At 55.8% G+C, this 23,277-nt stretch overlaps 10 protein-coding genes across 10 annotated transcripts; 6 read left to right on the top strand and 4 right to left on the bottom strand.

Annotated features, from left to right (window-relative positions):
- Nucleotides 1-691: 691 nt before the first annotated feature.
- Nucleotides 692-2,459, bottom strand: B0H18DRAFT_927482 (Aldo/keto reductase). The gene is made up of 6 exons (XM_048041652.1): nucleotides 1,984-2,459; nucleotides 1,729-1,923; nucleotides 1,632-1,676; nucleotides 1,395-1,580; nucleotides 971-1,341; nucleotides 692-911 (listed from the first exon to the last, which is right to left on the bottom strand). The coding sequence occupies exons 1-6, from the start codon at nucleotides 2,162-2,164 to the stop codon at nucleotides 882-884; spliced, it is 1,008 nt and encodes a 335-aa protein (XP_047898654.1). The 5' UTR covers nucleotides 2,165-2,459; the 3' UTR covers nucleotides 692-881.
- Nucleotides 2,460-2,684: 225 nt separating this feature from the next.
- On the bottom strand, nucleotides 2,685-4,542 carry B0H18DRAFT_978343 (uncharacterized protein). Its single transcript, XM_048044313.1, has 3 exons — nucleotides 4,522-4,542; nucleotides 4,348-4,465; nucleotides 2,685-4,286 (listed from the first exon to the last, which is right to left on the bottom strand). The coding sequence occupies exon 3, from the start codon at nucleotides 4,284-4,286 to the stop codon at nucleotides 2,763-2,765; it is 1,524 nt and encodes a 507-aa protein (XP_047898653.1). The 5' UTR covers nucleotides 4,348-4,465; nucleotides 4,522-4,542; the 3' UTR covers nucleotides 2,685-2,762.
- A 418-nt stretch (nucleotides 4,543-4,960) lies between these two features.
- B0H18DRAFT_869487 (Sfi1 spindle body protein-domain-containing protein) lies at nucleotides 4,961-8,962 on the top strand (the record flags this gene model as incomplete). The annotated part of the gene is made up of 13 exons (XM_048040024.1): nucleotides 4,961-6,013; nucleotides 6,066-6,610; nucleotides 6,665-6,755; nucleotides 6,805-6,988; nucleotides 7,040-7,363; nucleotides 7,421-7,494; nucleotides 7,546-7,646; nucleotides 7,699-7,787; nucleotides 7,839-8,002; nucleotides 8,055-8,129; nucleotides 8,184-8,310; nucleotides 8,362-8,422; nucleotides 8,479-8,962. 13 exons carry the CDS (start codon nucleotides 4,961-4,963, stop codon nucleotides 8,960-8,962), a joined length of 3,372 nt encoding a protein of 1,123 aa, XP_047898652.1.
- B0H18DRAFT_978329 (pirin domain-containing protein) lies at nucleotides 8,800-10,907 on the bottom strand. Its single transcript, XM_048044312.1, has 10 exons — nucleotides 10,594-10,907; nucleotides 10,437-10,535; nucleotides 10,326-10,381; nucleotides 10,185-10,257; nucleotides 10,115-10,124; nucleotides 9,933-10,059; nucleotides 9,704-9,864; nucleotides 9,616-9,642; nucleotides 9,422-9,555; nucleotides 8,800-9,363 (listed from the first exon to the last, which is right to left on the bottom strand). The coding sequence occupies exons 1-10, from the start codon at nucleotides 10,780-10,782 to the stop codon at nucleotides 9,151-9,153; spliced, it is 1,089 nt and encodes a 362-aa protein (XP_047898651.1). The 5' UTR covers nucleotides 10,783-10,907; the 3' UTR covers nucleotides 8,800-9,150.
- Nucleotides 10,908-12,319: 1,412 nt separating this feature from the next.
- On the top strand, nucleotides 12,320-15,287 carry B0H18DRAFT_978305 (uncharacterized protein). Its single transcript, XM_048044311.1, has 8 exons — nucleotides 12,320-12,590; nucleotides 12,652-12,807; nucleotides 12,861-13,037; nucleotides 13,085-13,275; nucleotides 13,379-13,940; nucleotides 13,995-14,267; nucleotides 14,333-14,668; nucleotides 14,725-15,287. Exons 1-8 carry the CDS (start codon nucleotides 12,455-12,457, stop codon nucleotides 15,087-15,089), a joined length of 2,196 nt encoding a protein of 731 aa, XP_047898650.1. The 5' UTR covers nucleotides 12,320-12,454; the 3' UTR covers nucleotides 15,090-15,287.
- Nucleotides 15,288-15,508: 221 nt separating this feature from the next.
- Nucleotides 15,509-17,424, top strand: B0H18DRAFT_487936 (AB-hydrolase YheT). Its single transcript, XM_048038270.1, has 8 exons — nucleotides 15,509-15,757; nucleotides 15,813-15,881; nucleotides 15,930-15,962; nucleotides 16,020-16,105; nucleotides 16,162-16,263; nucleotides 16,314-16,519; nucleotides 16,569-16,597; nucleotides 16,660-17,424. Exons 1-8 carry the CDS (start codon nucleotides 15,546-15,548, stop codon nucleotides 17,294-17,296), a joined length of 1,374 nt encoding a protein of 457 aa, XP_047898649.1. The 5' UTR covers nucleotides 15,509-15,545; the 3' UTR covers nucleotides 17,297-17,424.
- B0H18DRAFT_869505 (RWD-domain-containing protein) lies at nucleotides 17,387-18,427 on the bottom strand (the record flags this gene model as incomplete). The annotated part of the gene is made up of 7 exons (XM_048040028.1): nucleotides 17,387-17,541; nucleotides 17,595-17,769; nucleotides 17,822-17,956; nucleotides 18,011-18,123; nucleotides 18,186-18,253; nucleotides 18,304-18,341; nucleotides 18,395-18,427. 7 exons carry the CDS (start codon nucleotides 18,425-18,427, stop codon nucleotides 17,387-17,389), a joined length of 717 nt encoding a protein of 238 aa, XP_047898648.1.
- A 274-nt stretch (nucleotides 18,428-18,701) lies between these two features.
- B0H18DRAFT_869175 (uncharacterized protein) lies at nucleotides 18,702-19,310 on the top strand (the record flags this gene model as incomplete). Its single annotated transcript, XM_048039990.1, has 3 exons — nucleotides 18,702-18,972; nucleotides 19,033-19,208; nucleotides 19,260-19,310. The coding sequence occupies 3 exons, from the start codon at nucleotides 18,702-18,704 to the stop codon at nucleotides 19,308-19,310; spliced, it is 498 nt and encodes a 165-aa protein (XP_047898647.1).
- Nucleotides 19,311-20,286: 976 nt separating this feature from the next.
- B0H18DRAFT_1082574 (uncharacterized protein) lies at nucleotides 20,287-20,647 on the top strand (the record flags this gene model as incomplete). Its single annotated transcript, XM_048031552.1, has 3 exons — nucleotides 20,287-20,298; nucleotides 20,352-20,466; nucleotides 20,523-20,647. 3 exons carry the CDS (start codon nucleotides 20,287-20,289, stop codon nucleotides 20,645-20,647), a joined length of 252 nt encoding a protein of 83 aa, XP_047898646.1.
- Nucleotides 20,648-20,994: 347 nt separating this feature from the next.
- B0H18DRAFT_487913 (uncharacterized protein) lies at nucleotides 20,995-22,668 on the top strand. The gene is made up of 6 exons (XM_048038269.1): nucleotides 20,995-21,476; nucleotides 21,526-21,658; nucleotides 21,716-21,971; nucleotides 22,033-22,116; nucleotides 22,172-22,256; nucleotides 22,306-22,668. The coding sequence occupies exons 1-6, from the start codon at nucleotides 21,233-21,235 to the stop codon at nucleotides 22,548-22,550; spliced, it is 1,047 nt and encodes a 348-aa protein (XP_047898645.1). The 5' UTR covers nucleotides 20,995-21,232; the 3' UTR covers nucleotides 22,551-22,668.
- The last annotated feature ends 609 nt before the right edge of the window (nucleotides 22,669-23,277 follow it).

Genomic DNA, 23,277 nt, shown 5'->3' with positions numbered 1-23,277 from the left:
GCAACTGTCAGAATGCAGTGACCAGTAGGACACCGAGTCGTGTGTAAGGTGTAAGTTCCTGGCCTGGCGCTTCCGTTTTGGCGTTCGACGCCGTTGGGTAATGGGTCACCAATTGTAGCTGTGCACGCCAGTGAGGTGAGTATCCGCCCAAGTCCGGGCCGAAGCCGTCTGATGCTGCACCGGTATGTCTATACACTATTATGTCCTCCTAGAGCCTCAGTGCTTCAGTGACAGAAGCATATACATTGGTGCATGCGAGCTCACCTGCGTCAATGACCACCGCAAACTGAACGGCTTTTCCTCCCAGTCTTCGTCCGACTCGGACTCGGACTCCATCCGGATCAATGGGGAATCCGAGTCCTCCTCGATTCGTGCATACAAACGACATTAATATTGTCATGATGAGACTTCACTTAAGCTTCAGAGCTTGCCTCGGGCTCTGAGTCGGCGGGGCCTGCCAATAACATTTTGATCGACTCCAAGTCCAGTGCTACGGTGCCATCAGACAAGGAGACCCTGAGGCACGACTCGGAAGGTTTGAAGGAATATTGTCCTGTCTGCGTCTGCCCCGCGTCTGCCGGGGGAGGTAACTCCGACGTCCATGAGTCGAACTGTATGCCAATACGAGGCTGATCAACTTCTTGAAGCCTGCACCCAAGGAGATGCCGGCGAGTCACCAACGAAGCATGTAAAGCCTCGCAAATGTGCTTTGTTCCGAGTGCACAGTACGCTGATATAGAGGCAATGCGTAAGTATAGCGCATAAGGCTTGGATTACAAACGATGTGACGCGCGGTGATTAAGCGGCCTATACCAGTACTGATACACGCCGATACTGATCTTCGTTGTCATCAGTACAGGAACCCTGGCGAAGCGTCGGCACTATGAGAAGATATGACAGCCCTCAAAGTCCTGTGAGAAACCGTCAGCTACTATGCTACGGACAGGGCTCAATAGCAGCGTCCACTCACATCCGCAGGATCATTGAACCTCAAGCCTAAATCCAGTCCATTGATACTCTCCATCTCCTCATCGTCCAGCCTCCAGCTCGTCTCGCCCACGCGCAAGTTCAGCTCCTGCAGGCGCACGTCGTCTGCCTTGGGGACGATCGCCAGCCCGCGCTGGATGGCCCACTTCAGGAGGACCTCCGCCTGCGTCTTGTTGTGCGCGTCGGCGATCTGCGTGACGACGGGCTGCATGAAGAGCGAGGTGGCGTGGAGAGACTTGGGCGTCCTGATCTCGAGGAAGCCTTGCGGACCGAAGGAGCTGTAGGCCGTCACAGCAACGCCTTCAGATTGCGCATAGGCAACGGCGCGTTGCTGAGCGTTGTATGGATGGATCTCTGCAAGAGTCGGCGTCAGTGGTGCGAGACTAGATGTGACAGCGAGGACTGACCGATTTGGAGGACGGCAGGCTTGACACGGGCGTACTTGAGTAGGTCCATGAGCAGCGCGCTGTTGAAATTGGACACGCCGAGATGGCGGATGAGCCCCTCGTCGACGAGTTCCTCCAGAGCTTCCCAGGTCTCACGGATCGGGACGCGTGAGTGGCGGACCTCACTCTCGCCGTCATAGTACCAGCCTAAACCGAGATCGGATGAGTCCATGCTAAGAATGTACGGCGTATGCTTACCAGGAGGATACCGGGTCTCGATGGGAACATATGCCAGGGAGATAGCTACGGGGAGCGTCTCGGTATTGTGATGGGTGAAACGAAGTGAGATACATACGGAAGTGAATGTAGTACAGGTCAAAGTAGTTCACGCCCCAGTCCTCCAGGGACTTCTTGACGGCGGCTCGGACGTGCTCCTTCGCGTGAAACGTCTGCCAGAGCTTGGAGGCGACCCAAACATCTTCTCGCCTTACGACGCCGTCGGCGATGGCACGCCTCAAGCCCTCACCGCAAACTTTCTCGTTACCATAATCTATCCGCCCCCGAAAAAATCAGTCATGCAGGTTGGTATACGAGTGAAGCTGGAACATACCGTAGGCGCCATCGAGAAGTCGATAACCGAGTTGGAGACTGGTGTAGATGGCCTTCGGGGCAATCTCGTCAGAGTGCTTCCATGTCCCAGCGCCGATTTGCGGAAGCTGACTTCCGTCGAAGAGGGTAATGGTTGGCTCCCTGAAGTGCGGAAGCTTGGCTGGTGTAAAACCTTGGACCATGGTTGTTGAGTGTGCTGTTGCCGTTCATGGCGCACTCAACGATGAACTTATACAACTACTACGGAGCATGCTCGGGCGGACGGCGGAGGATAGCATTGGCCAGAGACCTGTCTACCCTGGTCGAGGGGCAGTGAGCCGTGGCCGAGTTGCTTCTAGCTGTAGTGAGAGAGAGATTTCTAGACCATGGGCCGGTACTTGACCTGAGGGACCAGCACTATGTCATGAAGGTACTTTGAGGACTGGCTAGAGCTTGGTCTGGACGAACGACGCTTCTTCGGGACCGAAGAGAGTAACTTAGGAAGACACCAAGGACCAATTGCAAGATTGACATTGAAGCCATGTACCGCCGGAGGCGGGACCTCGGAGGAACCCGGTCTGACGGTCGAGACCTTGTTGAGTCTGGAGCTTGCATGGACTCGGAGAAGACGGCCGCGGGTCGGGGGCGCAGTGACCTGCAGCCTGAGGCCTGAGGTGGGTCTGGAATGATTGCAGTCGGTTCACAGGACGCGCATCATACACTGGCAGCCTATTTATTAGTAGTGTGCTATTAACTTTGTCCAAGTACAATCAGAATGCGGCACCGTCTAGATGAAAATAGTCAAGATTCATAAGAAACAGTAGATTGCTGTCGTATGACATTGTCCAGCTCCTGCCCGACCAGGACCTCGAACGGGGGTGCATTGCCCCGAGGACACCCTTTGTAAGTCAGTTCGCCAGTCATCCTTCGTACGTCCCTGCCGTCACGCTCCCTGTACACCTTCCACATCCAACGAACAGGATAATCCACATAGAAAGGCCCGACGGGGTACCACTCGATCTCCTCAAGCATCGGGCAGCACCGCGCCCACGCACGCATCATCGGTTCAACGTACTGGCGTTCGCAAAAGCCCTGCCACGCTCGCATCACCAAATGTGGGTCGTCCATCGCCTCGTCGAGGTAGACAGACTCGTTGAGAACGTCCGCGATGTCTTCTATGAGCTTCGCGACTTCGTCATCGCCGAGACCGTAGATCAAACGAATATGCTCCAAGGTGTACGGAAAGCCTTCCTCCAGTCCAAGGTATCGAGAGTGGATGTTGTCCAATTGCTCATTCATCAAGGCGTAAGGAAGGTTGACAGGAGGCTCAACCTGGCCGAGCCTGTGCATTTGTTGTCCTGCACGCCAGACGAACTGACGCAGGTCACCCCAGCAGAACGCCAGCTTGCGCAACTTGGGCCATTGCTTGAGGCTCGCTGCGCAGGCTTCCATGAATCCGCAGAAGCTCCAATCCGTGTAGTCCGTGTGGTAGCCCAGGCGCAGCACCTCGAGCTTCGGAAAGCGAGGGGCCATGTTCTCCAAAAAGCCATGGAGCCGGGTCACATGAAACCCCTCGTATTCCCATTCATCCTGGCCCTTGATCTCCATTGCAAGAGTGGTGACCGTATACCGTGGCTCAGCTGAACCATTCCAGTCTCGCCATTCCGTGGCCAAGGGGGCAAGCGGGACGCGACTGAAGGCGAATGTCGTGAAGGTGATGAACGTTTCGCTCGGCGGTATGCCGTCGGGATCACAGTCGATGATGTCCACAGCGCCCTCGTTGCTTGGATCGTTTGGATCGCCCCAATTGCCCGTGCCATCAATCAGTTTCAAAAGACCCTCGAAGACGAGTGCGGTGTTGTAGTAGTCGTACATGGACACGTTCACCTCCAATAGCGTGGGATGACGATGGATGAACTGGTATATCGCCTGCGGAACAATTGTGGTGTGCTGCAGACTTATAACCCGAAGCCTGGGGAAAGTGGCCTCTTGGATGTGCGCGCAGAGCCAGCTTGAGTGCCCTTCTTCGAATACCATCAGCGTAGTAAGCATGTCATAGGACGGGAAGGTCGACGGATACACGCAAGAGGAGGGTGGGTTTGAGTCGGCGAAGTGAAGTCGCAGCTTCGCAAGTCGAGGCCAAGGACGGAAGTCCGGCAGGCCCCGCATTTGGTCCCAGATGAGCTCGAGAACTGTTATGTCTGGACACGACCAAAGCAAGGAGAGGATATGCTGATCGGCCATCACGTCCCAGCAACTGAAAGACTGTAGACGGTGGAAGGGAAGAGAGCGACACAACTCTTCCCATTCAAATGGCTCCGACATGTAGGAATCATCAGTGATGCGTCCAATTTGCAAAGATCTAATGTTCAGGCCATGATATTAGATTATCTGGAGGGCGAGTGGACACAGCGTACCTGACTTCGCCGGCATTGTGTACGAACTTGCGTCGTCCAAGCACGGGGACGAACTGGTCGTTCGAGGGAAAGATGAGTTCTCCAAAAATGAGCCTTGTCCCAAAGCCACGCAGACGTCGGTTAACGCGCAAAATGCTCTTCAGCGACGAATAACGCTTCGGGATGCGACGGGCACTGTCGCTCGATTGGCAGTACTGAAGGATTTCCCAGATGAGCTCTGAGGGGAGCGTGTCGAGGCTCGTTCGATTGCGGAGCATGTAGTAAGACCCTGAACAATGCAAATAGAATGGATGAAAGCGAGCTTGGCGGCTGTACGAGGTAACAGGCTGCAGTCGACGGGCTGGCAAGTTGAAGTCAAGGAGCGCAACGCGTCCAAGCTTAGCCACGGTGACGCGACAGGTCACGGTGTGACTGATCGCGTTGAGACCCGGCGCGCGGCACGTGTTTGACGCGACGGTTTGTTGAAGCCGCAAAGGGGAGTCCTCGACTGCTGTGTGGCCAGGCTCCTGTCCGAATCTCTTCTCGCGACTTGTCCTCGGTCGGCTCCTTGGATGCCTTCACCACTGGATTTGCTATATTTGCATGTCACGATTCAAACCTACTCGTGCGTCGTCTCCCGCCAAAGCCGCCAGCGTGCCTGCCATTGCACACGAAATACTCGATGAGTCGCGTTCGACGACTGCAACCATTCCCGAACTCGCTGGCCTTTCACCCGAGGAGGTCGACTTCATTGATGCTGTTATTCAACGTGCACCACCCACGTCGACCACATTCTTGTCGGCGTTCAAAGCATACAACGACGTCCTGCACGAACGCGGGCTCGATCCTCAGAACGAGGTCGTGTACTATGGGAAACTCTTGAAGCTTGGCCTTCTGAAAGGCAAGAACTGGGGCGACAAATGGGACTCGACTAAGCGGCAGTACGGCTATGTTCCTGGCACAGCTAGCGGTGGCCAGCGGACAACGCGAGTCGCGCGAGGTAGTCCTGCTCCCCATAGGCTTACGACACGACTGACGAGGGGTCCCGTCAAGACTGATCCCGAGGACACACTCACTCTTCATTCGCACCTGAACGATACGGAGGCACCACCGACAGAACCAGAGACTACCGAGAATAACACCGCTATTCCACAATACCATGACACACCGCGCCCTGCTCGTCGACCGTTTTCCCCAGCGGTGACATCCGCTACCAACTCGCTGGGACTTCATACAGGTCCTCCATCGCTTTCCTACCCGAAACCAACACCCCATGTCCCTACTCGACATGTTCCGTCATGGAACGATGCTGATTCCGAGGTGACTGGCGGCTCCAGCGTCCCACCGTCCACGATCCCTCCTTCATACGGTGCCGCGATGAGGGATGGCGCCTCCATGCGTCCTGCTACCCATGCTCTATCTCGGCTGGCAGCGAAAGGCCTCCTGAGCAGACCCGCGTCCCCGTCACCTGCATTCTCCGCAGCGCCCCCAGTCGTGTCTACTGCTACAGAGCGTCGTAATAGCGCCATCAATGAGGATGATGCGTGGAAGAAGATCAAGGAGGCGCAGGACCTCAAGGATGCGGATCGTTTTAGAGAAGACAAACTAGTAGAGCGTTGTTGGGAAGTCTGGAAACAGGGATATGACTGGATTATCGTACGTTGGCTGTATTTCTCATTACTATCCCAAATCAAATCGTTTTCTCCAGACCACCCATGAGCAGATCGCTCAGGCTCGCGACACCCTCATACTACGCTTAGCGCTGCAGCGTTGGCGACAACGAACCGCTGCACATCAGGACATTTTTGTGCGCGTATGCATCCTCTCCGATAAACGACGGCTGAAGGCTGCGATGGAAATCTGGAAGGTCAAAGTCAAGGAGAAGAAGCAAGCTGACTGGCGAAACTCAATGCGAGCAAGGATGAAAACCGTCCGCGAGCGCCGGGAAACCAAGATAATGAAAGATGCTTGGGCAAAATGGCGGCAATCCTACCAGTCGCACCTCTCCACACAACATTACAACGAGCGCCTCGTCTCGAGGTGTTTGAAGCAATGGAGAGCGCGACTGGCCCAGTTGGATCAGCTGGATGCGGCCGCCGAACATCTGGAATATGTTGTGCAAGAGCGTCAGGCAGAGAGGTGCTGGGATCTGTGGCGCAGGGCTCTGGAGATGCGCAGACAAGAGAGGGTCATGGCAGAGCGTGTTGATATGAGGATCATGGGCCAAGCAATAGACGTATGGAGAAAACGCCTGTACGTTATTCCTGATTTATATCCATATGGCTTCACTGACGGCTGGATGTGTAGACACCAGGATCGTGTGGCCGATGAATTCTACGATGTAGTAGTTGTGAAGCGGGTCTTCGGGGCTTGGAAAGCCGCCCGCGATCGAATACGTGTAGGTGACCAGCTTTACTTCCGTAGGCTCGCTGCTCAGTATTCTTCAGGCGCTCGAGACTCGCGCAGTGAAGCATGTAGCTCGTCAAGATGACCTCTTGATACGAGCCGTCCTGAGGGTTTGGAAGGCGCATGAACGAGGAAGGCTCCTCGATCGTGTCAGAAACTCACGGTTACTCAAGCAAGCTTGGGCTGTCTGGAAGGCACGTATCCAGAAACAAAGACAGCTGGAGGGTATGCATGTATTTTATGGTGCGCTTGAAGCATGTCTCACTTATAATTCAGACCTCGCGATGGCCTTTTACACGCGGTCGACATCAACCGTTGCGTCATCCGCTCTCCAGAAATGGCGTGCAGTGCATAGTACCCATCGCAACGCAACAACCTTCGCCGTTCACTACCATTCTGCGCAGCTGCAATACAAAGCGCTCTTGACTTGGCGACTTCAGCTTCGGGCCAAGCTGAAGATGATCAAGCAGGCTCGCATAGCTCAGAAGTTCTTCCTACAGAGGAGATACTTCAAGCTTTGGTACATGCGCGTCAAGCAGCAGCGGCTGGAGAGGAGACGCAAGGAGTTCGAGATGCGCGTGGCTCAGCGATATCTCATTGGTATGATGTTGACTCAAACGCATCGGACACACTAACTGATATGTTCTTGTTCATTAGACTGGCTTATGGTAGCACAGAAACAGCGACAGCGCAAGGTGGCCGAGGAGATTATTCGACAACGTCTTGACATGGTAATGCGGCGTTCTTTCCTTCCAGCGAGCGTATCTCATGCCTGGGTTTAGCGTATTATGTCGGCCGCCCTGTCACATTGGCTCAACCGCGTCGTCGACATTAAAGACCGTGAGCTCGAAGTAACGCAGATGCGCGACAGAAGAGTACAGAGGTGAGTGCCCATATACGCGTCAATTGTTGGCACACTCATATCATTGATTCAGCACGTCCTTCAAGAAATGGAAGGCGTTGTGTATACGGCATGTCGAGGAGCTCAGTCTCATGGAGAGCTACCAGGACGTCAAACGGGAAGGTTTGTGTTCATGTACCACTTGGTTCTCACAGCAGCTGACAATTTGCCCAGAGAACATGCGGCGGATGTTCTACCGCTGGCTTGCGGCAGCCAGGAAGGCGCGCCACAGGCGGATGTACCTACAGCAGAAAGAGGACGAGCTGAAGTCCACTGTTCTCGCGGCCACATGGGACAAGTGGAGGGAACGCTTCCTCGATATCAGACTGCAGCCGGTGGTGCGTTGGTCTGTTGTTCTCCGCCTCCCTGTATCTAACGTGCGCTCGGCAGGCGGATGATTTCCTTGTACAGAGACAGAAACACCTCATGTTCCGTGCCTTTGGTATCTGGCACTCTAAGACAAGGGTAAGTGCACTAGTCGGATAGACAGATGACGGGCGTTCATACAGATTATCCCAGTCTCTGCCCGCAGTGCGCTTCGATGCGTATCATACGAAGCTCAAAGCATGGAAAACATGGCGTGACGCTATGCCGAACGCCTTGCAAGCCCGGAAGGCCCGAGAGGTCGATCGGCGTGCCGTACTCAGTATGTATTGTGCCCACATATTCCATGCAGAGTTTCTGAGTCTTCCTACAGTCAAGGTATTTGAGAAGTGGCACAAGGCCTATAAGACGAAGATCGAGCTCAAGGCTGTTGCGTCAGTACCTGCTTTCCCGTTGAGTCCTACGTTTAGACTGATCTTACAACGTCTAGCCGCGCGCGTTACCTCCATCTTCCGATCGCAACCGCCCGGAAAGTCATCGAGCGTCCTCGCACCACCGGCTATCCCACCCGTATGCGTTCTACGAGTCCTACGCTGGTACCGTCCGTCACACCAGCGGATGCACCCATTGCGCCCGCAAGACCGTTCGCCATCAGACCTGGTATTGCCAGCCTGCTCTCCGCCCGGACGAAGTCTCCCGAGCGACCAGGGAGACGTGACAAGCCCGTTCCTGGATCTGCACGTCCGAAGCTGTCGACTCGCGCCAGTACGACGCGCGCGACGAGCCCCGCCCACTCGCAGGCGTCGTCGTATGCGTTCGGGAAGGAGGCTGACCTGCCGAAGTCGCGCGCACGCGGGGGGTCGACTGCGTCGGGCGGTGACATGGGGAGGAGCAGTCTCTGGCACGAACTGCGCGATATGCAGCTACGCTCGCGACCATTCTCAGACAGGGCTCGATCCATTGAGCCGCCATGACAGCGCGGGGGCCGTTCACACTCAGATAGGACGACTGTAACTTATTGCACGTAAGCTATGGATACAAGTATGACTCGGGGCCTTGACATGAATATATGTAGTAGGGTATGCGATCCGGAGTCGTCTTCTGATGTACAAGCGTACGAACAACTGTCGGACGGTTGACGTCGGGAGAGTGGAGCTTGTTACTAGCGGCCGCCGATGAGGCTCTTCCAGGTGTGCGCTTTCTCGAACCCATTCTTGCCGAATTGGTCTGCAAGCAGAACGTCAGTCAATGCAAGGATGGGGTGCTCGCGGATGCGCGTCTTACAGTCCAGGAGCGTCTGCTGGATCTCTTGCCGGCTTGTCATGACGAAGGGTCCGTACTGTACGACGGTCTGCTCGAGCGGCTCGCCGGCAATCTGGACGTGCATGTCAGATGTGCGGCCTGACCGGGGGAAATGTGACGAAAGCACGGACCACGACTGCTTCGGTGTTGTCCTCCAGAGCCGTGAGCTGCACGCCAGTCTCGTTCGCGTCCCCAGAAAGCACTAGCGTATGGAAGGCTTCATGTGCGTTGGGCTCTTCGCCAACCTTCAGCGATCCTTTGAAAGCTACGCGGGTGATATGAGTCAATTGTGCCGAGGGACACCGGACGGGTGGCGGAGACTCACTGTAGATGAACGACGTCCAGCCCGCCGCTAGAAGCCTCGGTGATGAGCATGCCGTCATCGGGGCGTTGTGACAGACCGCGCTACTTACGGATGTCCTGGAAGATAGAGTTGTCCTTCTTGTCGAAGATGACATGGAAGAACCAGCAGCCGCCGAGCGGGCGGACGGGTGACTCCACGCCGTGGCTCTTGCCGCTGATGACTTTAATCTTGACCCCGCCATCCGGACCTTCCGGGAACGCTGCGGGGATCCTGCAAGCAGACGGACACGCATGAGACGATGCCGCCCGGCGCGGTGAGGTGGGAGCCGAACAACGCACTCTGCGGGACCTAGCTCCTGGTATGAGGGCTCGACCATCTTGAATTGCTTGGGCAAGTCAACCCAGAGCTGGAGACCGCGAGGCTCTGGGATGCCCGGGCCTTGCACGGGCATCTCTGCATGGATGACTGGCGGAAAGAGGTTAGACTACACGGCGGGCGGGGGCGATGCTGTGCAACCTACTTCCACGACCCTGTTGACGGAGGCTGAAATTGAATACCAATGCGACTATATTGGAAATGCGGGCACTCACCGCACACATCCACTGTACACCACCCGTCTCAATCGTGCCTTTGTGACCGGCAGAGTCCTCGTGCCGGCTCGAGCTGGTGTCCAGCGGAGCATATGTTAGGATTGCCCCGTGCTCACCGCAGATGAGAGACGCATGGCTTACCCCTCCAGCATGTAGGTCACGGTTGCCTGGCCGCGGTGGGGGTGATCCGGAAAGCCCTGCAGACACCAGGTCAGTCGCGACCATGTGAGCTGAATCACGGACGATGCTCACAGCCCCCTTGGACACATGGAAGTGGTCGAGCATGAGGAACGGCGTGAGGTTTCGTAGGTTCATGCTGCCGATAGAGCGGCGCACAAGGGCACCCTCGCCCTGATCCGGGAATTGGTCAACTGTGGTTTCCGGTGCGTGTAGAACATGAGCAGCACACCTCGGCCGTCTCGATGGCCAGGAGCTTCTTCACAACATGCCTCGAGATCGGAGCAGCCATTGCGGATTGGAACGGATTGACCGGGTGTACGGAGTCTGTGACGATGTGGAGGAGATCGTCGACGCGAATCGGAGCGAGATAGTATGCAACGGTGAGGACGAGGGCAGCGAGGGCGACGGCTTTATACATGCATCGAAAGCCGTCGAACGAATGGCGATGTGCTTATGTAGGACATTGTCGCGGGCGAGAGAGAATATTTCTCGGATAGGCAAAACAGTCAGCAGGAGCGCGGCGCCGTGCAGCGCCTTGCCTTGTCGGGCCCATTTCGCGCACCGCGCCCGCGTCGACCCCCACGTGCTGGGAGAGCGCTGCCTCTTTCGTCCGCTGCGTCCTCCCCTGACCAATTCGCATGACGAGAGCAGCCATCGAGTCAAAGTCATCCCCGTGCAGACAAATTCGGCCCAACTAGCTTTAGGCGTACGCAGGGTGGCCATTGACCAGAGGTACTACATCTCTGCAGAGGACCCATTCTCAGTCTTCATCGCGAGAGCCGCCCCGTCCGAGCCGAGGCAGAGCGCGTGTGCTGGTACAGGGCTCTCCCCTTCGCCCAAGACGTGCGGGCAATGTCTCGTGAACTGCCCACATTTTTCCCAGCGCACCGATGGAGAGATAAGGCTGTTTGTATGGCCACATCATACACTGACGGCGAATTGCCCACGCGGCGTTACACTCAGAGTGCGAAGGTGGGGTTATCACCGAACACAATTGTAAGCCCAGACAGCATGCGAGTTGGGGAATTATGCTGTGGTGCACAAGACAGTATTCGCTACCTTGACGATGATAAGCCTGCGCCCCTGCGGAACGCTGTATGTATACAGTCTGCTGTACTTCAGCACGCTCCGGCGACGCGCGAGACGAGAACGTTCGATCGACTGGGAGGGGCGTTGCGCGCAACGCGCAACGTGCAACGTGCAACAGTCACTTAGTCACGCTGTGACATGCACCCACTGCGGGTAAGTAACCTACTTATGTTGCCTACGAACTAGTCCCGCCTCCGTGTGGCTATGACATTGGAAATGAAAATAAAGCATCGGTTACAAACTGAGGAATAGAATGGTACTCTTAAATACAACAGGCTACTGTCAATGTGTCTTGTGTGTAGCCTTCGGTGACAGATGACTTGCCAAATAAGGACATGCGACGAGGCGCTGTGGCCACATCCCCATACAGTCCACTTGTGGTGAGCCTGTTCAGTTTGAAGATATTGAGTGGTTGGAATGTGTGCTATTTCCTACGCAAGAAAGGCCTTGCATGGCGTTTTCTCGGCCAAGTTGCAATCGCGGCCACCGAGCGAATCGCGATGCATTGCCCGAGAAATTACATAAGCGACATGTGGCGCGTTGAGTCACAGTGCGAATCACTCCCAGCTCTGCAGACTGAGGTCGTATTAGCTCTTATTCTAGGCCTGTATATATCTAGCTGGAGCGAAGTGCGAAGTGGTCTGGTGTTATTTTTGCCAATATGTATACACCAACTGTCCCGTAACCCCTTGTCCCGCCCGACGAGGCAAGCCACACCGTGACTTGCGTGACGTTGCGCGTTGCGCGCAACGCGTTGCACGCAACGGCTCTCCCCGTGGATCGGACTTTCTGCGCGAGACAGTGGTGGAGGCGTTCTCACGTGAGGGTGATGCGCCCACAAGTTGGGCGCTTGGGCGCTGTTGAAGGCACCGATGAAGATCTAGTCCCGCCGATGCGAGCATCAGTCAGTGCGGTTCTCAATCCCCACTGCAAACCTTGTCTTTGCATCGTCCTTGTCTCCCACTCCCAGCTGCTCTCTCTGGGTCCCTCTGAGCGCAACAATGAGCAGCGCGTCCAAGCACGCCGCTGCCGCCAAGCTCGGCGATCTCGCTCGTCTGCCCCTCGACCAGCCAGAGCAATGGAACGACGTCGAATCCACCGCTCGAGGACTCGCCGATGAGTTGCGTGTCAAGGACGGTCAGAACCATGTACTTTCGCAGTGCCGGAGCGTGCACCTGAGACGTTCGTTGTCACCCAGTGGAACAGCAGACTCTCCTGGGACAGTCGGTGCTACCCCAAACGATCACCTCCCTCTTCAAGACCGCGTTCGCTGGCAGCGAGATACCCAACCCTCGATCGAAGGCTGCAGTTTACGAGTTATTACGTGTGGGCGCCAACCTGTGCATGGACCATGGTACGTGCGTTCGCGCTTCGATCGACTGATGCCGAAATACATTGCACATGTAGACGAAAACCGAGGACACTTATTACGAGCTGGATACCTGGACACCGTGGTCCAAATGCTGGAGAACTATGCACTCCTCATCCCACCCGCAGCGGCGGAACCTCTACCACTCTCCATCCCTGATCTCAAGGTGGTCAAGACGTCTATTGGGCTTCTCCTTAACGCTAGTATTGGATATGGTGCGTGTCGCGTAGATCCATATGCATTGTTACTCATAGATCATCAGAACTGGTGAAGGCACGGCTCACATCTATACGTGCTGCTATGACGACCTTGAAGCTGTCGATGGCCCTCTATCCTCCCGGATCGTGGCTCACCCATCCTGAACTGCCGGTGAGCGAGGGCTCGTCCGACTTAGAAGCCACCATCCTGGAGTCGTGGAATCTACGGAGCGGGCTGTCTTCGTGGACGTGGAGGGTGATTTCTGACTGAGAGACTCGGACGAGGCAACACGTACGTCATTGCTTCCTCCCGCTCGATCGTCAGCTGACACTATGCTCTCACACCCGAAGCCTCGCAGAGTCGCCAGTTGTTTGGTGCCGATGCTCTACCCTATCTGGTGCGACCGCTCAAGGCCTTCGTCCCGCCATATACGGAAACACCGTCCCTCTTCGTCGGGTCGCCTGCTCGCCATGCGCTGGTGCAACAGGACTATGACCTTCTAGAAGAGACATGCGGCCTTTTGGAATCGCTCTCCTTGGATGTCGACGAGGTCAGGCTGTCGCTCGGTCGTATACTCAAGTCTCCAGATGGCACGGAGGGAGGAGCCGCGTGCTTGAAGGATATGCTCGAGTTCCTCGACAAGGGCGACTACCCTCCCTACTGGTCCGCGGAGTCCCCGTCGGAACGCGCGTCGATGGAGAAGGGCTTGGACATGTGCAAAGCGGCCGTCGTGAAGGCCGTCGTGGAAGTCGCAGGGGAGCAGAACGAGCTCTGGGACGATTCCAACCCAGAGAAGCCAGGAGGCGAATTTGTCGATACCATGGTGCAGTGGATTCGATCGCATGGAAGCCTCAAGGAAAGGCATCGCGAGGATCTCATCATCTGCGCAACGCTCAGTCTCGGGAACCTCGCTACGGGAGGCAAGTGACGTGACACGGAGGTTGCTGTCCCAGTCCGCTGATCTTCCTCTCTAGACGCACATTCCATAGCCCTGGTCAAGCCTCCCGTCGCGCTGGCGCCTAATCTGGCTCAGCTCCTCGAGCCCTTGACCGATATCAAGGTGAAGCACGGCATAGTGGGACTGCTGAAGCATCTTGCACAGGCGCAGAGTAACAGGGCTGTTCTGGGTGAGGCGAGCATAATAGAGAGACTAGCGTCCTGCCAGATTTGGGATGAGAAGGCGGACATGGCGGAGCGTGTCCAGGTGTCTGCAATTGGCATAGCCAAGTACATGTGCAATGCGAATGGTCAGTAGCGCATCCTCGAACCTCTCCTGCCCAATTCTGACACCTCGTGTGGTTCCCGATCGCAGTCGAGAACGTCTTCTCCCTGATCGCACAGCCTCAGGACGATTCGGCAGGCTCGGCTTTGGATCAGATCCTAGCTTTAGTGCGTCGATCGGATTCTATCGCCGTCAAGAGCGAGGGTACGCGCGTCCTCGTCAATGTTGTCAAGTCGCTGTGGTCGAGCGACTCCGCGTCCGACGACAGCGCGAAGGCGCAGAAAAGGCGGGAGTGCATGGCGGCCGTCGCGAACGCAGCCGGCGCGGCGGCGCTCGCGCAGCTCGTCGGACGCAGCAAGAAGTACCCTATCTTGATCAACGAGGGCGTGGTCGCGCTGTCGCTGCTGAGCACACACGCGAACGGAGGTGCGTCATTCGCGTGCGGCCGCGCTGGTCTGCTGGCTGAGTGCGCGTGGGCCTAGGCACGCTCGTCCTTGACGCCATCATGAACCCTCTGCCGAGTGAAGTCATCAGGCCGTCGCAGTCGCAGCCCGTGTCTGCTATCCCAACAGAGGGATCACCGGACGCCGAGCCTCGCACCGCGCTGGACATGCTGCTCTCCGTCCTGCGGAACTCGGATGCCATGCCTGCGGAGGTGCGGTCCAATGTGTGTGCACTGTTGGGACAGCTTGGGCGGAAAGGCGTGGTGGGTGAGGACCGTGCTGAGGATCTGGCGCGGATGAAGGGCGCCGCGAAGGAGCTTCTGGAGAGACTGGCTGCAGACTCGGAGGGGAGCACGCAGATGGTGAGTGCCTCCGCTAGACGCGCTCTGGAGGCTTGGGCGTAGTAGAGTTACAGTACATTGCGAATGTATCGGTGCCGTTGTATGTTGTATTTTTCAGATGTGATGTATCTTGGTGTATTGATAACTACTCACGGATGTGGAACGTGTGGACGGTAGCGTCAGGCCTCGAGAGGCGGGCCTCCGCATCGGCAAATAGGATCGGAATCGGCGGGATCTTCGCCTACTTAACTGTAAACTGGACTACACGTCGCCCGATCTCGATTCATTTTGGGTGCAGCATGACGGAAGGCACCCTTCCATGTCCACACTGTCTGCACCGCCTCGGTCCAACGGCCGACCGAGGGAGTGGTAACTTTCTGCTCGTTTGAACTGGTCGACATGTTGAGATGCGCTGGTCTGTGTGGCGCGCGCCAGGCTGCCGGAGTCTGTCTGATGCATCTCCGAGTCGTCAGGTGCTCGTGATTCTGGACGGCCATCTGTGATAGGCAAGGCTCACATATGGGTGCACTGGTGAGCCAGGTGTGGGCAGCTCGCTCGAGTCGTGTACCCCGCCTGTACTTCGCTGTTGATCCTGCAAAGGTCTCCGTGAAGGCACCGGCGGTCACAGGCTCGGACGCCGACGAGCAGCCTAAAGAGAGCCTAGATGCGTTCATTGCAGCTCGGTGTCCGAGTTTGTATGGCGACTTCTCTCCGCCGTGGTGGCTATTCAAGTAGGTCCCCTGCGAATGTATTGCCGATCCGAACTGAGAAGATTCTATGATACAGCGGTCACCTCCAGACGGCATACGCAGTCATGGGAGATTTCTCGAAAATAGATAGAGTTGAATACGATAGGCAGGTGACCCGAGTCCATTGGACACACATACTCTAATTGTGTGGTAGATCCCTGCTTCGTACCCTGGATGGCGGCACAATGTACGTGTTCCGCGCTTCTAGTCTCAGAACCACGTCTGATGGATGAGAACTACACAGAGGACTGGACAGCACACCGCCCGCCAACGAACGCACACTGCCAGATGACACGCCCATCGTGGTAGCCCTGCACGGACTGACCGGAGGTGATCCTGAGTCTATTTTCTCAGTCTCCGTGATACCAAGGACTGTCCTTTCATAGGTTCACACGAATCATACGTTCGAGCGATTCTAGCCCCGGCTTGCACGCCTGTAGAGCAAGGAGGCCTTGGATACAGAGGCATCGTAGTCAATTTCCGCGGATGTAAGTGCTACACTCCTCGCACACGCATCCGACTAAGACCTCTTTGGCAGGTGCTGGCGTACCTCTCACCACCCCCCAGATGTACTCCGCGGGACACACGGATGATATCAGAGTCGCCGTTATGCACATCGCGAACCGCTACCCCAAAGCACGGCTGCTCGGCATAGGATTCTCACTCGGGGCTAACGTTCTGACGAGATACCTGGCGGAAGAGGGGACGCAGAGCCGCCTTGCTGCGGGTTGTGTGGTTGCTTGTGTGCGTATCCCTTTGTTCCGTGGAAGCGCTGTCGTTGAGACCTCCGTAGCCATGGGACTGTTCCAAGAACGCCGCAGGGTCAGTACCGCACGCAGTGCAGACGTCTGTGATACTGACGATCCAGGCTGTGATCACCCCAGCCTCGAGCATCAGTGGTTGCACAGAACAGTCTACGGAAAAGCGATGGCGCAGAATTTGCGAAGATTGCTCGGACGACATGCAAACGAAATTGCGAAATTTCCGGAACACCCGCTCGCGAAGACCCTCCCAGAGGTGTTGAGCAACAAACCCATGTCCCTCACGCAGTTCGATGCCATAGTCACTCGCGTCGTCGGCGGTTCCTCTCCGCCTTTCCCTTTCCCCAGTGCATGGGACTACTACGTCTGGGCCTCGAGCCACGAAGTGCTCCCTAACATCCGCGTGCCCTTCTTGGCCCTCAACGCAGAAGATGACCCCGTAGTCCAGGTGCTGCCTGTCGAAGCAGGCGGGAACCCGTATGTAGTGTTCGCTGTCACTGAGAAAGGCGGACATCTAGGATGGTTCGAGACAGTGCAGTCGACAGGGGAGGTTAGACGATGGGTTAGTCGCCCTATCGTGCAGTGGTTGCGGGCAGTTGGCGAAGACCTAGTGGTTGGGGACAGACAGGTCGGATCTCTCCACGTTGTAGACGGATTCCTGAAGGAAGTCGGTCGCGATGACATCGGCTGTAAGGAGGTAGAGAGCGGCGGCCATGTTGTCGGGGTAGAAGGGGAGGCGGGACTCTTCGCCGGTCTGTAGGGCAGATCCGCTCACCGCAGACCATAGAATACATGATGTGTTATAGGCTACATCCAGTCAGTAGTCTCGATACAGTGGGTCCAACATTGCTCAATCGCTGTCGCTGAAGGTCACTCGCTCTTCTTCCTCGTCTTCTTCCATGACCACCCTGTCATATTGACTGATGTCAACAGATACCACGCCTTCCTCGATCATACTGTCGTCGGATATTGCCAGAGTCCTGTCACGTTCGAAGAGCTGACGACCTGTGCAGCGATGATCAGCGGCTTCCGTCAAGCGCAGAACAAGGTCACTGAACCTGATAAGCGTGTAGCCAACTTCTTATACTCTTCCCTTTCCTTCGCTGTCATGCCTCTGAGTTTCTCTTCATCCTCTCGCGCTTTCTTTATAGCTTGTGCTTTGTCGAACTTGGCCTTCCAGGCATTGAAGTTTTCCACCGTGACAGGTGTTCCGCGCGTGCGAGCTTCTTCTGCCTGGACATATCCGTCATTGGAATGCAGCAGTCGAAATCGGATAGACACGTACTTCGATTGCTTGTCTCTCCTTCTCCGTGTCCTCCTGCTGTCTCAGCTCTGCCCGTGTCCGAATCAAGGCTGACAGTCGTTCTCGGAGGTGACTAGCAAGAGTGAATGTCATCGCCATGCCGAGGTTCTCTTCGCCCTTGTGCGTAGTTTGAGCTTAGACAACACAAAGACAGGAAGACTGATGGCGCACCACTGTGCGCAGCTCTGCGAGGAGGTTCTCGATCTCATTCTCTTCTACGGAACCTTCAAGAGTTTCTAGGGATAGCTCGGGAAGAGCGTCGGGGTATTCATCAGTGTAATTGACTCGAGTGTCAGTTTAACTGCGTGAAACCGTTCAGCGGAGAGAGTGAGGAGGAACGCGGTACGCACTCTCTCTTCACCCTCTAACGGATCGTCTGGTTCGACATCTATCCGTATGCCCTTTCGGAGAGTTCTTCGCATGAGTCTCAGCTAGATCTGACGTACGCCGGGGGCAGCGGGGACGTACTTGTGAGTTCAGTGGGATAGATCGCCTCGAGCACCTTCGCGCGTATCCTCAGCCAGTAGAATGAAGCGAGGGTGTAGTCCGTTATACCTCGAATTCCTCTTGCAGGACTTCCGATGACATTTTGTGCCACCTAGACGAGAGCTGCAGGAGTCTGAACAAGTGCAAGCCTGTTGCGAGAGTCGTGCCGCTCGCAACACATCGATTATGTCTGGAAGGCTGCGCTGGCCGGGGTCCATACCACTGCAAGCGCCTTCGATGTCGCTCGACTCTGGACGAACAGACGAGCTCATCACCTCGCTTGACCGGGCTCCGCGCTGAGCCAGTCGCCGCCATGCTCGCCGCTCTTGCACGACGCTCTTGCAGAGCACTTCCTCAAGCGCACCTTGCCCTACCAATGAACGCTGTCGGGCCTAACCGCATCAGGGCGCTCTCCTCGCAACCAACTAGTCCCTTCGTGGCCGAGGTCGCTGGTAGCTCAAGGCGTATCCAACCAAAATGGAATGAGCACCAGTCAACGCGGCCCTCGGCTACAACTTGGAAGACCCTTCAATCAACAGCGGCGAATTTGAAGTCATCCAACGCGAACAAGTCTGTAGAAGAAATCTGGCAGGACAGGGAGAGTTCTGTGGTGGCAAATCTACCGAAACCTCAGGGTCCTTACGAAGGTGCCCTTTGTTCCCAATTCTGTCCAGACATCTACTCACGCATTGAACGGACCCTGGCAGGGCGTAGCGCTTATGTCAGGAACGGGGACGCAGCCGCTGCACTTGGAAAGATGAAGAGGATAGTAATGTCGAATCGTATTGCTGCGGAGCTGAGGCAGTACAGTAGGCACGAGAGGGCGGGTGCCAAGCGCAATCGCCTTACGAGCGAGCGCTGGAGGCGGCGATTTGCCCATGAGGTATGTTTCTTCGGCTTTGCTGATAGCCTGTCTGACGCGCATCCTTGACAGGTGCGGATGAAAGTGAAGGTTGTAAACGAAATTCGTGCTCGGGGCGCGTGATAGAGGTCATTTCACGTCCCCACCTCCATTTCTCGACGTCTTCACCGTCTATATTTGCGTGTGTCGCGTTGCTGCCGTATAGACATGCAGCGCAAATGACTCCATTGCGCGCTCTCTCCGCGCGGTTACGAGCCCGACCGTGCGTCGAGGACCTTCAGGACGTGAAGGGTCGGTTGGTTATGATGCCAAGGGGCATACCCGGAAGAAACGGCCGCAGCTTTCATACATATTGCATTTAATGCAGGCTTCGGAGCACCGGTGAGCGGTAAGTCAGGCTCGGCAGGATCTTGAGCGGAAGGCTTGCACGACCAGTGTAAGCGGCTTTCCTTCGCAGCTGATGTGATTTTGGATGCAGGGACTGTAAATCTTCGCGGGATAGGCTAATGCCGTCTTCGACTCACCATATAAGACCCACAGTTATCGTCTTTGGCGGACACGCGCAGTACACGCCGCCTGCCTCGTGCAAGGCACGCTGAGACAAGTCCAGATACGATAGCATTGCAGCGCCCGCTGTACACCTAGCAAAAGCAAGTGACGACAGCAACCCTCGAGACCGGTCTCCACCTCAGATGGCAAGGTCCGGTTGCTCTGCCTGGGGTACCGTATCAGGACGAATTAGGAGGGCGGCTGCCATCACGACCTCGAAACACGGAGTTCACGCGTCGTACCTGCTGTCTGTTGAGAAGGTTCGGCGAATTATTCAGCATTTTTGATTGACTTTTCCGAAACGCGGCGTGTCGCACTGTCCCTCATCTCGCGTAGACTTGTGGGGGGCTCCAGGCCTCGCCTTGCAGGTCCAGCCGACTAAATAGAGAACGCTGTTAACATGCATTCCGAGTCGAGCAAGAGAACGGGCCACGCTGTCGCCCGAGTGATGCGCGTTCCCTCCAGGTGATGTATATATGGGCCCAGCTGTGCCTCCATACTAGTAGCCCTTGCCCACCAGGTCGATCCTGCACACGACGATACAACCAAGATGTGTCATAATGTACGTCTTTCCCCGCGATTGACTTTGCATCTTCTCACTCGAGCAACGTCCAGATTATTGACGGCAGATTCCACCTCGAGTGCCAGCACTTCATCCCTATGTCTACGCGCACACAAGACTGCCTCCAACCAAACTGCCTCTTCAGCCGTAGGCACGCACACCAAGGAGGTACGTACTCGCCCCTGCGTCTTGAGTACATTGGCGGGAGGCTGACCCGGGTACAGGTTGCAGGTCTCCATCCTGCGTCAGGTTAATGACACCTCCCCAACGAAACCCCATCCGCATCAGCGAGACAAAATGCGCCGACTGCGTGATGCGGGAACGCACTGGCGCGATGAGCTGCACCTGACTCGCTAGTGTCCAGCCTCGCCACGCCACGTACCATGGACGTTCGCCTATTGGACGTTCGCCGCTATGAGCCTGTACGACCCCGAAGTATTGTATGACATGCGCTGGCGCTGGTGTAATGACGGACTGCCCATTATACTGTATTATATCTATTCCTTATGATATGTCTCCTGTAGCTCGTAGTACGCACGCGCACACGTCGATGTCGTGTTACATATTATGTTCAATGTCGAAATGCTCTATCATGGACCGAGGCCGAACCGAGGCGCAACGCGAGGACCAGTGGTGTGACGCGTCACGGGTACGTGACGATTCGCGTTGTTCCCGAAACGGGCGCGTCTTGTCTTCGGAATGCCACTGTCTTTGTCCTCGCCTTGTTCCGCTAATGGGTGGCCACAGCCGACGACGCCCATTAAGGCCCTCTTGCATTGTCCTGTTTCCATGGTATCGTCTTGTGACCTTCATCCCTCGAGATACTTTAGAACACCGCATCCCGCGCGCTTCACCCACCCACAACCGCCACTGCATACTATCCTCGTCCGCTCTGCGTTGAATCTCTAGCACTGCTGTCTCCCTGCTTAACGCCATGAGGATCAACGTCTACGACCATGTTCAAGCTCTGCTGAGTATTGAGCCTCTGGATAAACTTCGAGCCTACCTCTCGCAGGCCACCCTCCCGCCGATGAAGCTCGCGTCTAGAGCGCCACCACTGCCGCCCTCGGGCCATCACTCGCACAGAAATGTACTCTCTATAACCCCTCAGCAGTATCGGGTGCTTGAGAAGATGTACCAGATAGAATTTCCCTCCTTCAGGTCAAGCATGAAAGAAGGTAAGGCCGCCACTTGCTCGCCCCTTGTCTTACTGACTGGATCGTCTAGTATTGGACATGCATGCCGCACAAGAAGGGCTCCAGACCCGTGACCGGGAAGACGTCGAGCATGTCACTATCCCCTGCCCTCCTACCTTCCAGGTGGCAGTGAATCCGCCGAGAAAGCCGGCAAACCTCGAACAGTGAGTCGGGTCGCTATCCTTCAAGTGATATCCGTACTGAGATGTTGCATTGGATAGGTTGTGTCGCTGGATCTCTCAATTCCCGCTTGACTCGGCGCAAGCGGTCATGCATGCACTCTTTCCTCAGTCGGACGACTGGACGTTCAGTCATGTCAACCCTGACATCGATGAAGAAATATTCCAGTCCTATATCTGGAGCTCCACCGCCACCGCCTCAAGCCCAACGGGCGGTCCGGGGTCGGTAATGGTATTCGTGCAGCCCCCTTGGATATTGTCAACAAAAGACCTTGAATCCTTCGTATCCTGTGACGTCGTGAGTGTAACAATCTTGACGCCCTCAAACGCCTTCGACTGACATGGTGTGGCGTATTGAGTTTCGGCGTGTGGATGATCTTGCGCACATGCATGAAGATGACAAGCCCTACGCGTACACTAGCAAGGAAAGACTTTGGGCGAAGGTGCGCAGGTTTTCCACGTTATGTGTCAATTCCGGAATTGACATATCCGGCGTAGATCTGGGACGAGTGCCAACGTAACGGATCGTACTATTTCGTTCTTACAACGTACTGGGGGTGGGTCTTCGGTGTATTTACACCAGGTCTGTAGTCGTTTAACTGCTGGGAGATCATGACTGATGAGACATGCAGGTCGGACGGTGGGACTTCTCTCCCAAATAATGAGACATGATCAGACGGGTGCGACGATCTTGGAGTGCCTCATCTATTGGTTATTGTCCGCTATGGGCTTCAAAGGGGGCTGGGAAGTACCAGAGGTCAGTGAAGAATCGCAATTCGTGGAGACGCCTTGCCTCGTCGGCGACATTCTTCCGCCCGATTCGTTTCAATATGGGCGGGATAGACAAGCCCTCTTGGCGATATCTAGGCTTTCTTGACGGTGAACGACGTTCTCACATTTTCGTCTCCCGTGCGTAGGTCGCCGAACCCTATGTTCCCTCGGCGCGAAACTTACCCGTAGAAAGTCCTAGTCGAAGGATCCACGCCGCACCGTCCGAGTCTGAATGGTCTGCACACAGTAGTGGTGAGCACGCCGACTATTATGTGCTTGATTGCCTGCTCAACCACAACACCCTAGCACGAGTCACGCAATCAGACGTTGATGACCTAGACGACCAATTGGTTGAGCGGTATCTCATAGGAAGGCACCCAACGCTTTCGCTTGTGGATGGAAACCCATACGCGCCACCAACACTCTATCGCGAAGAGACCAAGGGGGGTGTCCATACATGGAGAGATGAAGTTCGCTCTCCATCGCCGTCGCTCGATGGTTCGGAACTCTCAGTATCTACCATCAAGGACTACAGCCACCACGAGTATCAACACGGCAACTGGTTGGTAGAGGAGGAAAGTATGTCGATGTAGGTACAACATCGCGAGCCTGTGTTTCTAAGTTACGTTCCGCCATTATGGACACAGTACATATATTGTAGAAGTCAAAATCCTTGTTCATCGTGCAACCTCTCCTCTTGTCGGAGCACTTATTGTAACGCGTGCGTGAAATCGTGATTGAATGCCCCGAAATCGACGTACAGTAGCGGTTGACGATAGCAAGGAGACACGACCATAAAACGGTACTTATGATAGAATGATCACACAAGTGCA

The sequence above is a fragment of the Fomitopsis serialis genome, assembly GCF_022376445.1.
Source record: "Fomitopsis serialis strain Sig1Antser10 chromosome Unknown B0H18scaffold_5, whole genome shotgun sequence".
Taxonomy (NCBI): domain Eukaryota; kingdom Fungi; phylum Basidiomycota; class Agaricomycetes; order Polyporales; family Fomitopsidaceae; genus Fomitopsis; species Fomitopsis serialis.
Note: the sequence above shows the minus strand (reverse complement) of the source record. Positions and strands in the feature narration are given on the sequence as shown.

What these genes read in the sequence shown, in the direction of transcription:
- B0H18DRAFT_978305 (XM_048044311.1), top strand. Translation starts at nt 12,455, where the DNA reads ATGAGCAGCGCGTCCAAGCACGCCGCTGCCGCCAAGCTCGGCGATCTC. An exon ending in TAACGCTAGTATTGGATATG is followed by an intron (nt 13,038 to 13,084) that starts GTGCGTGTCGCG and finishes ATAGATCATCAG; the next exon opens with AACTGGTGAAGGCACGGCTC. An exon ending in TGTCTTCGTGGACGTGGAGG is followed by an intron (nt 13,276 to 13,378) that starts GTGATTTCTGAC and finishes GAAGCCTCGCAG; the next exon opens with AGTCGCCAGTTGTTTGGTGC.
- B0H18DRAFT_978329 (XM_048044312.1), bottom strand. Translation starts at nt 10,782, where the DNA reads ATGTATAAAGCCGTCGCCCTCGCTGCCCTCGTCCTCACCGTTGCATAC. An exon ending in TGGCCATCGAGACGGCCGAG is followed by an intron (nt 10,536 to 10,593) that starts GTGTGCTGCTCA and finishes TTCCCGGATCAG; the next exon opens with GGCGAGGGTGCCCTTGTGCG. An exon ending in CTGGACGTCGTTCATCTACA is followed by an intron (nt 9,556 to 9,615) that starts GTGAGTCTCCGC and finishes TCACCCGCGTAG; the next exon opens with CTTTCAAAGGATCGCTGAAG.
- B0H18DRAFT_487913 (XM_048038269.1), top strand. Translation starts at nt 21,233, where the DNA reads ATGAGGATCAACGTCTACGACCATGTTCAAGCTCTGCTGAGTATTGAG. An exon ending in AAGCCGGCAAACCTCGAACA is followed by an intron (nt 21,659 to 21,715) that starts GTGAGTCGGGTC and finishes TGCATTGGATAG; the next exon opens with GTTGTGTCGCTGGATCTCTC. An exon ending in AGGAAAGACTTTGGGCGAAG is followed by an intron (nt 22,117 to 22,171) that starts GTGCGCAGGTTT and finishes TATCCGGCGTAG; the next exon opens with ATCTGGGACGAGTGCCAACG.
- B0H18DRAFT_487936 (XM_048038270.1), top strand. Translation starts at nt 15,546, where the DNA reads ATGGGTGCACTGGTGAGCCAGGTGTGGGCAGCTCGCTCGAGTCGTGTA. An exon ending in CCGCCGTGGTGGCTATTCAA is followed by an intron (nt 15,758 to 15,812) that starts GTAGGTCCCCTG and finishes TCTATGATACAG; the next exon opens with CGGTCACCTCCAGACGGCAT. An exon ending in TGTTCCAAGAACGCCGCAGG is followed by an intron (nt 16,598 to 16,659) that starts GTCAGTACCGCA and finishes TGATCACCCCAG; the next exon opens with CCTCGAGCATCAGTGGTTGC.
- B0H18DRAFT_978343 (XM_048044313.1), bottom strand. Translation starts at nt 4,286, where the DNA reads ATGTCGGAGCCATTTGAATGGGAAGAGTTGTGTCGCTCTCTTCCCTTC.
- B0H18DRAFT_927482 (XM_048041652.1), bottom strand. Translation starts at nt 2,164, where the DNA reads ATGGTCCAAGGTTTTACACCAGCCAAGCTTCCGCACTTCAGGGAGCCA. An exon ending in ACTTCTCGATGGCGCCTACG is followed by an intron (nt 1,924 to 1,983) that starts GTATGTTCCAGC and finishes GGGGGCGGATAG; the next exon opens with ATTATGGTAACGAGAAAGTT. An exon ending in GCCTGCCGTCCTCCAAATCG is followed by an intron (nt 1,342 to 1,394) that starts GTCAGTCCTCGC and finishes CGACTCTTGCAG; the next exon opens with AGATCCATCCATACAACGCT.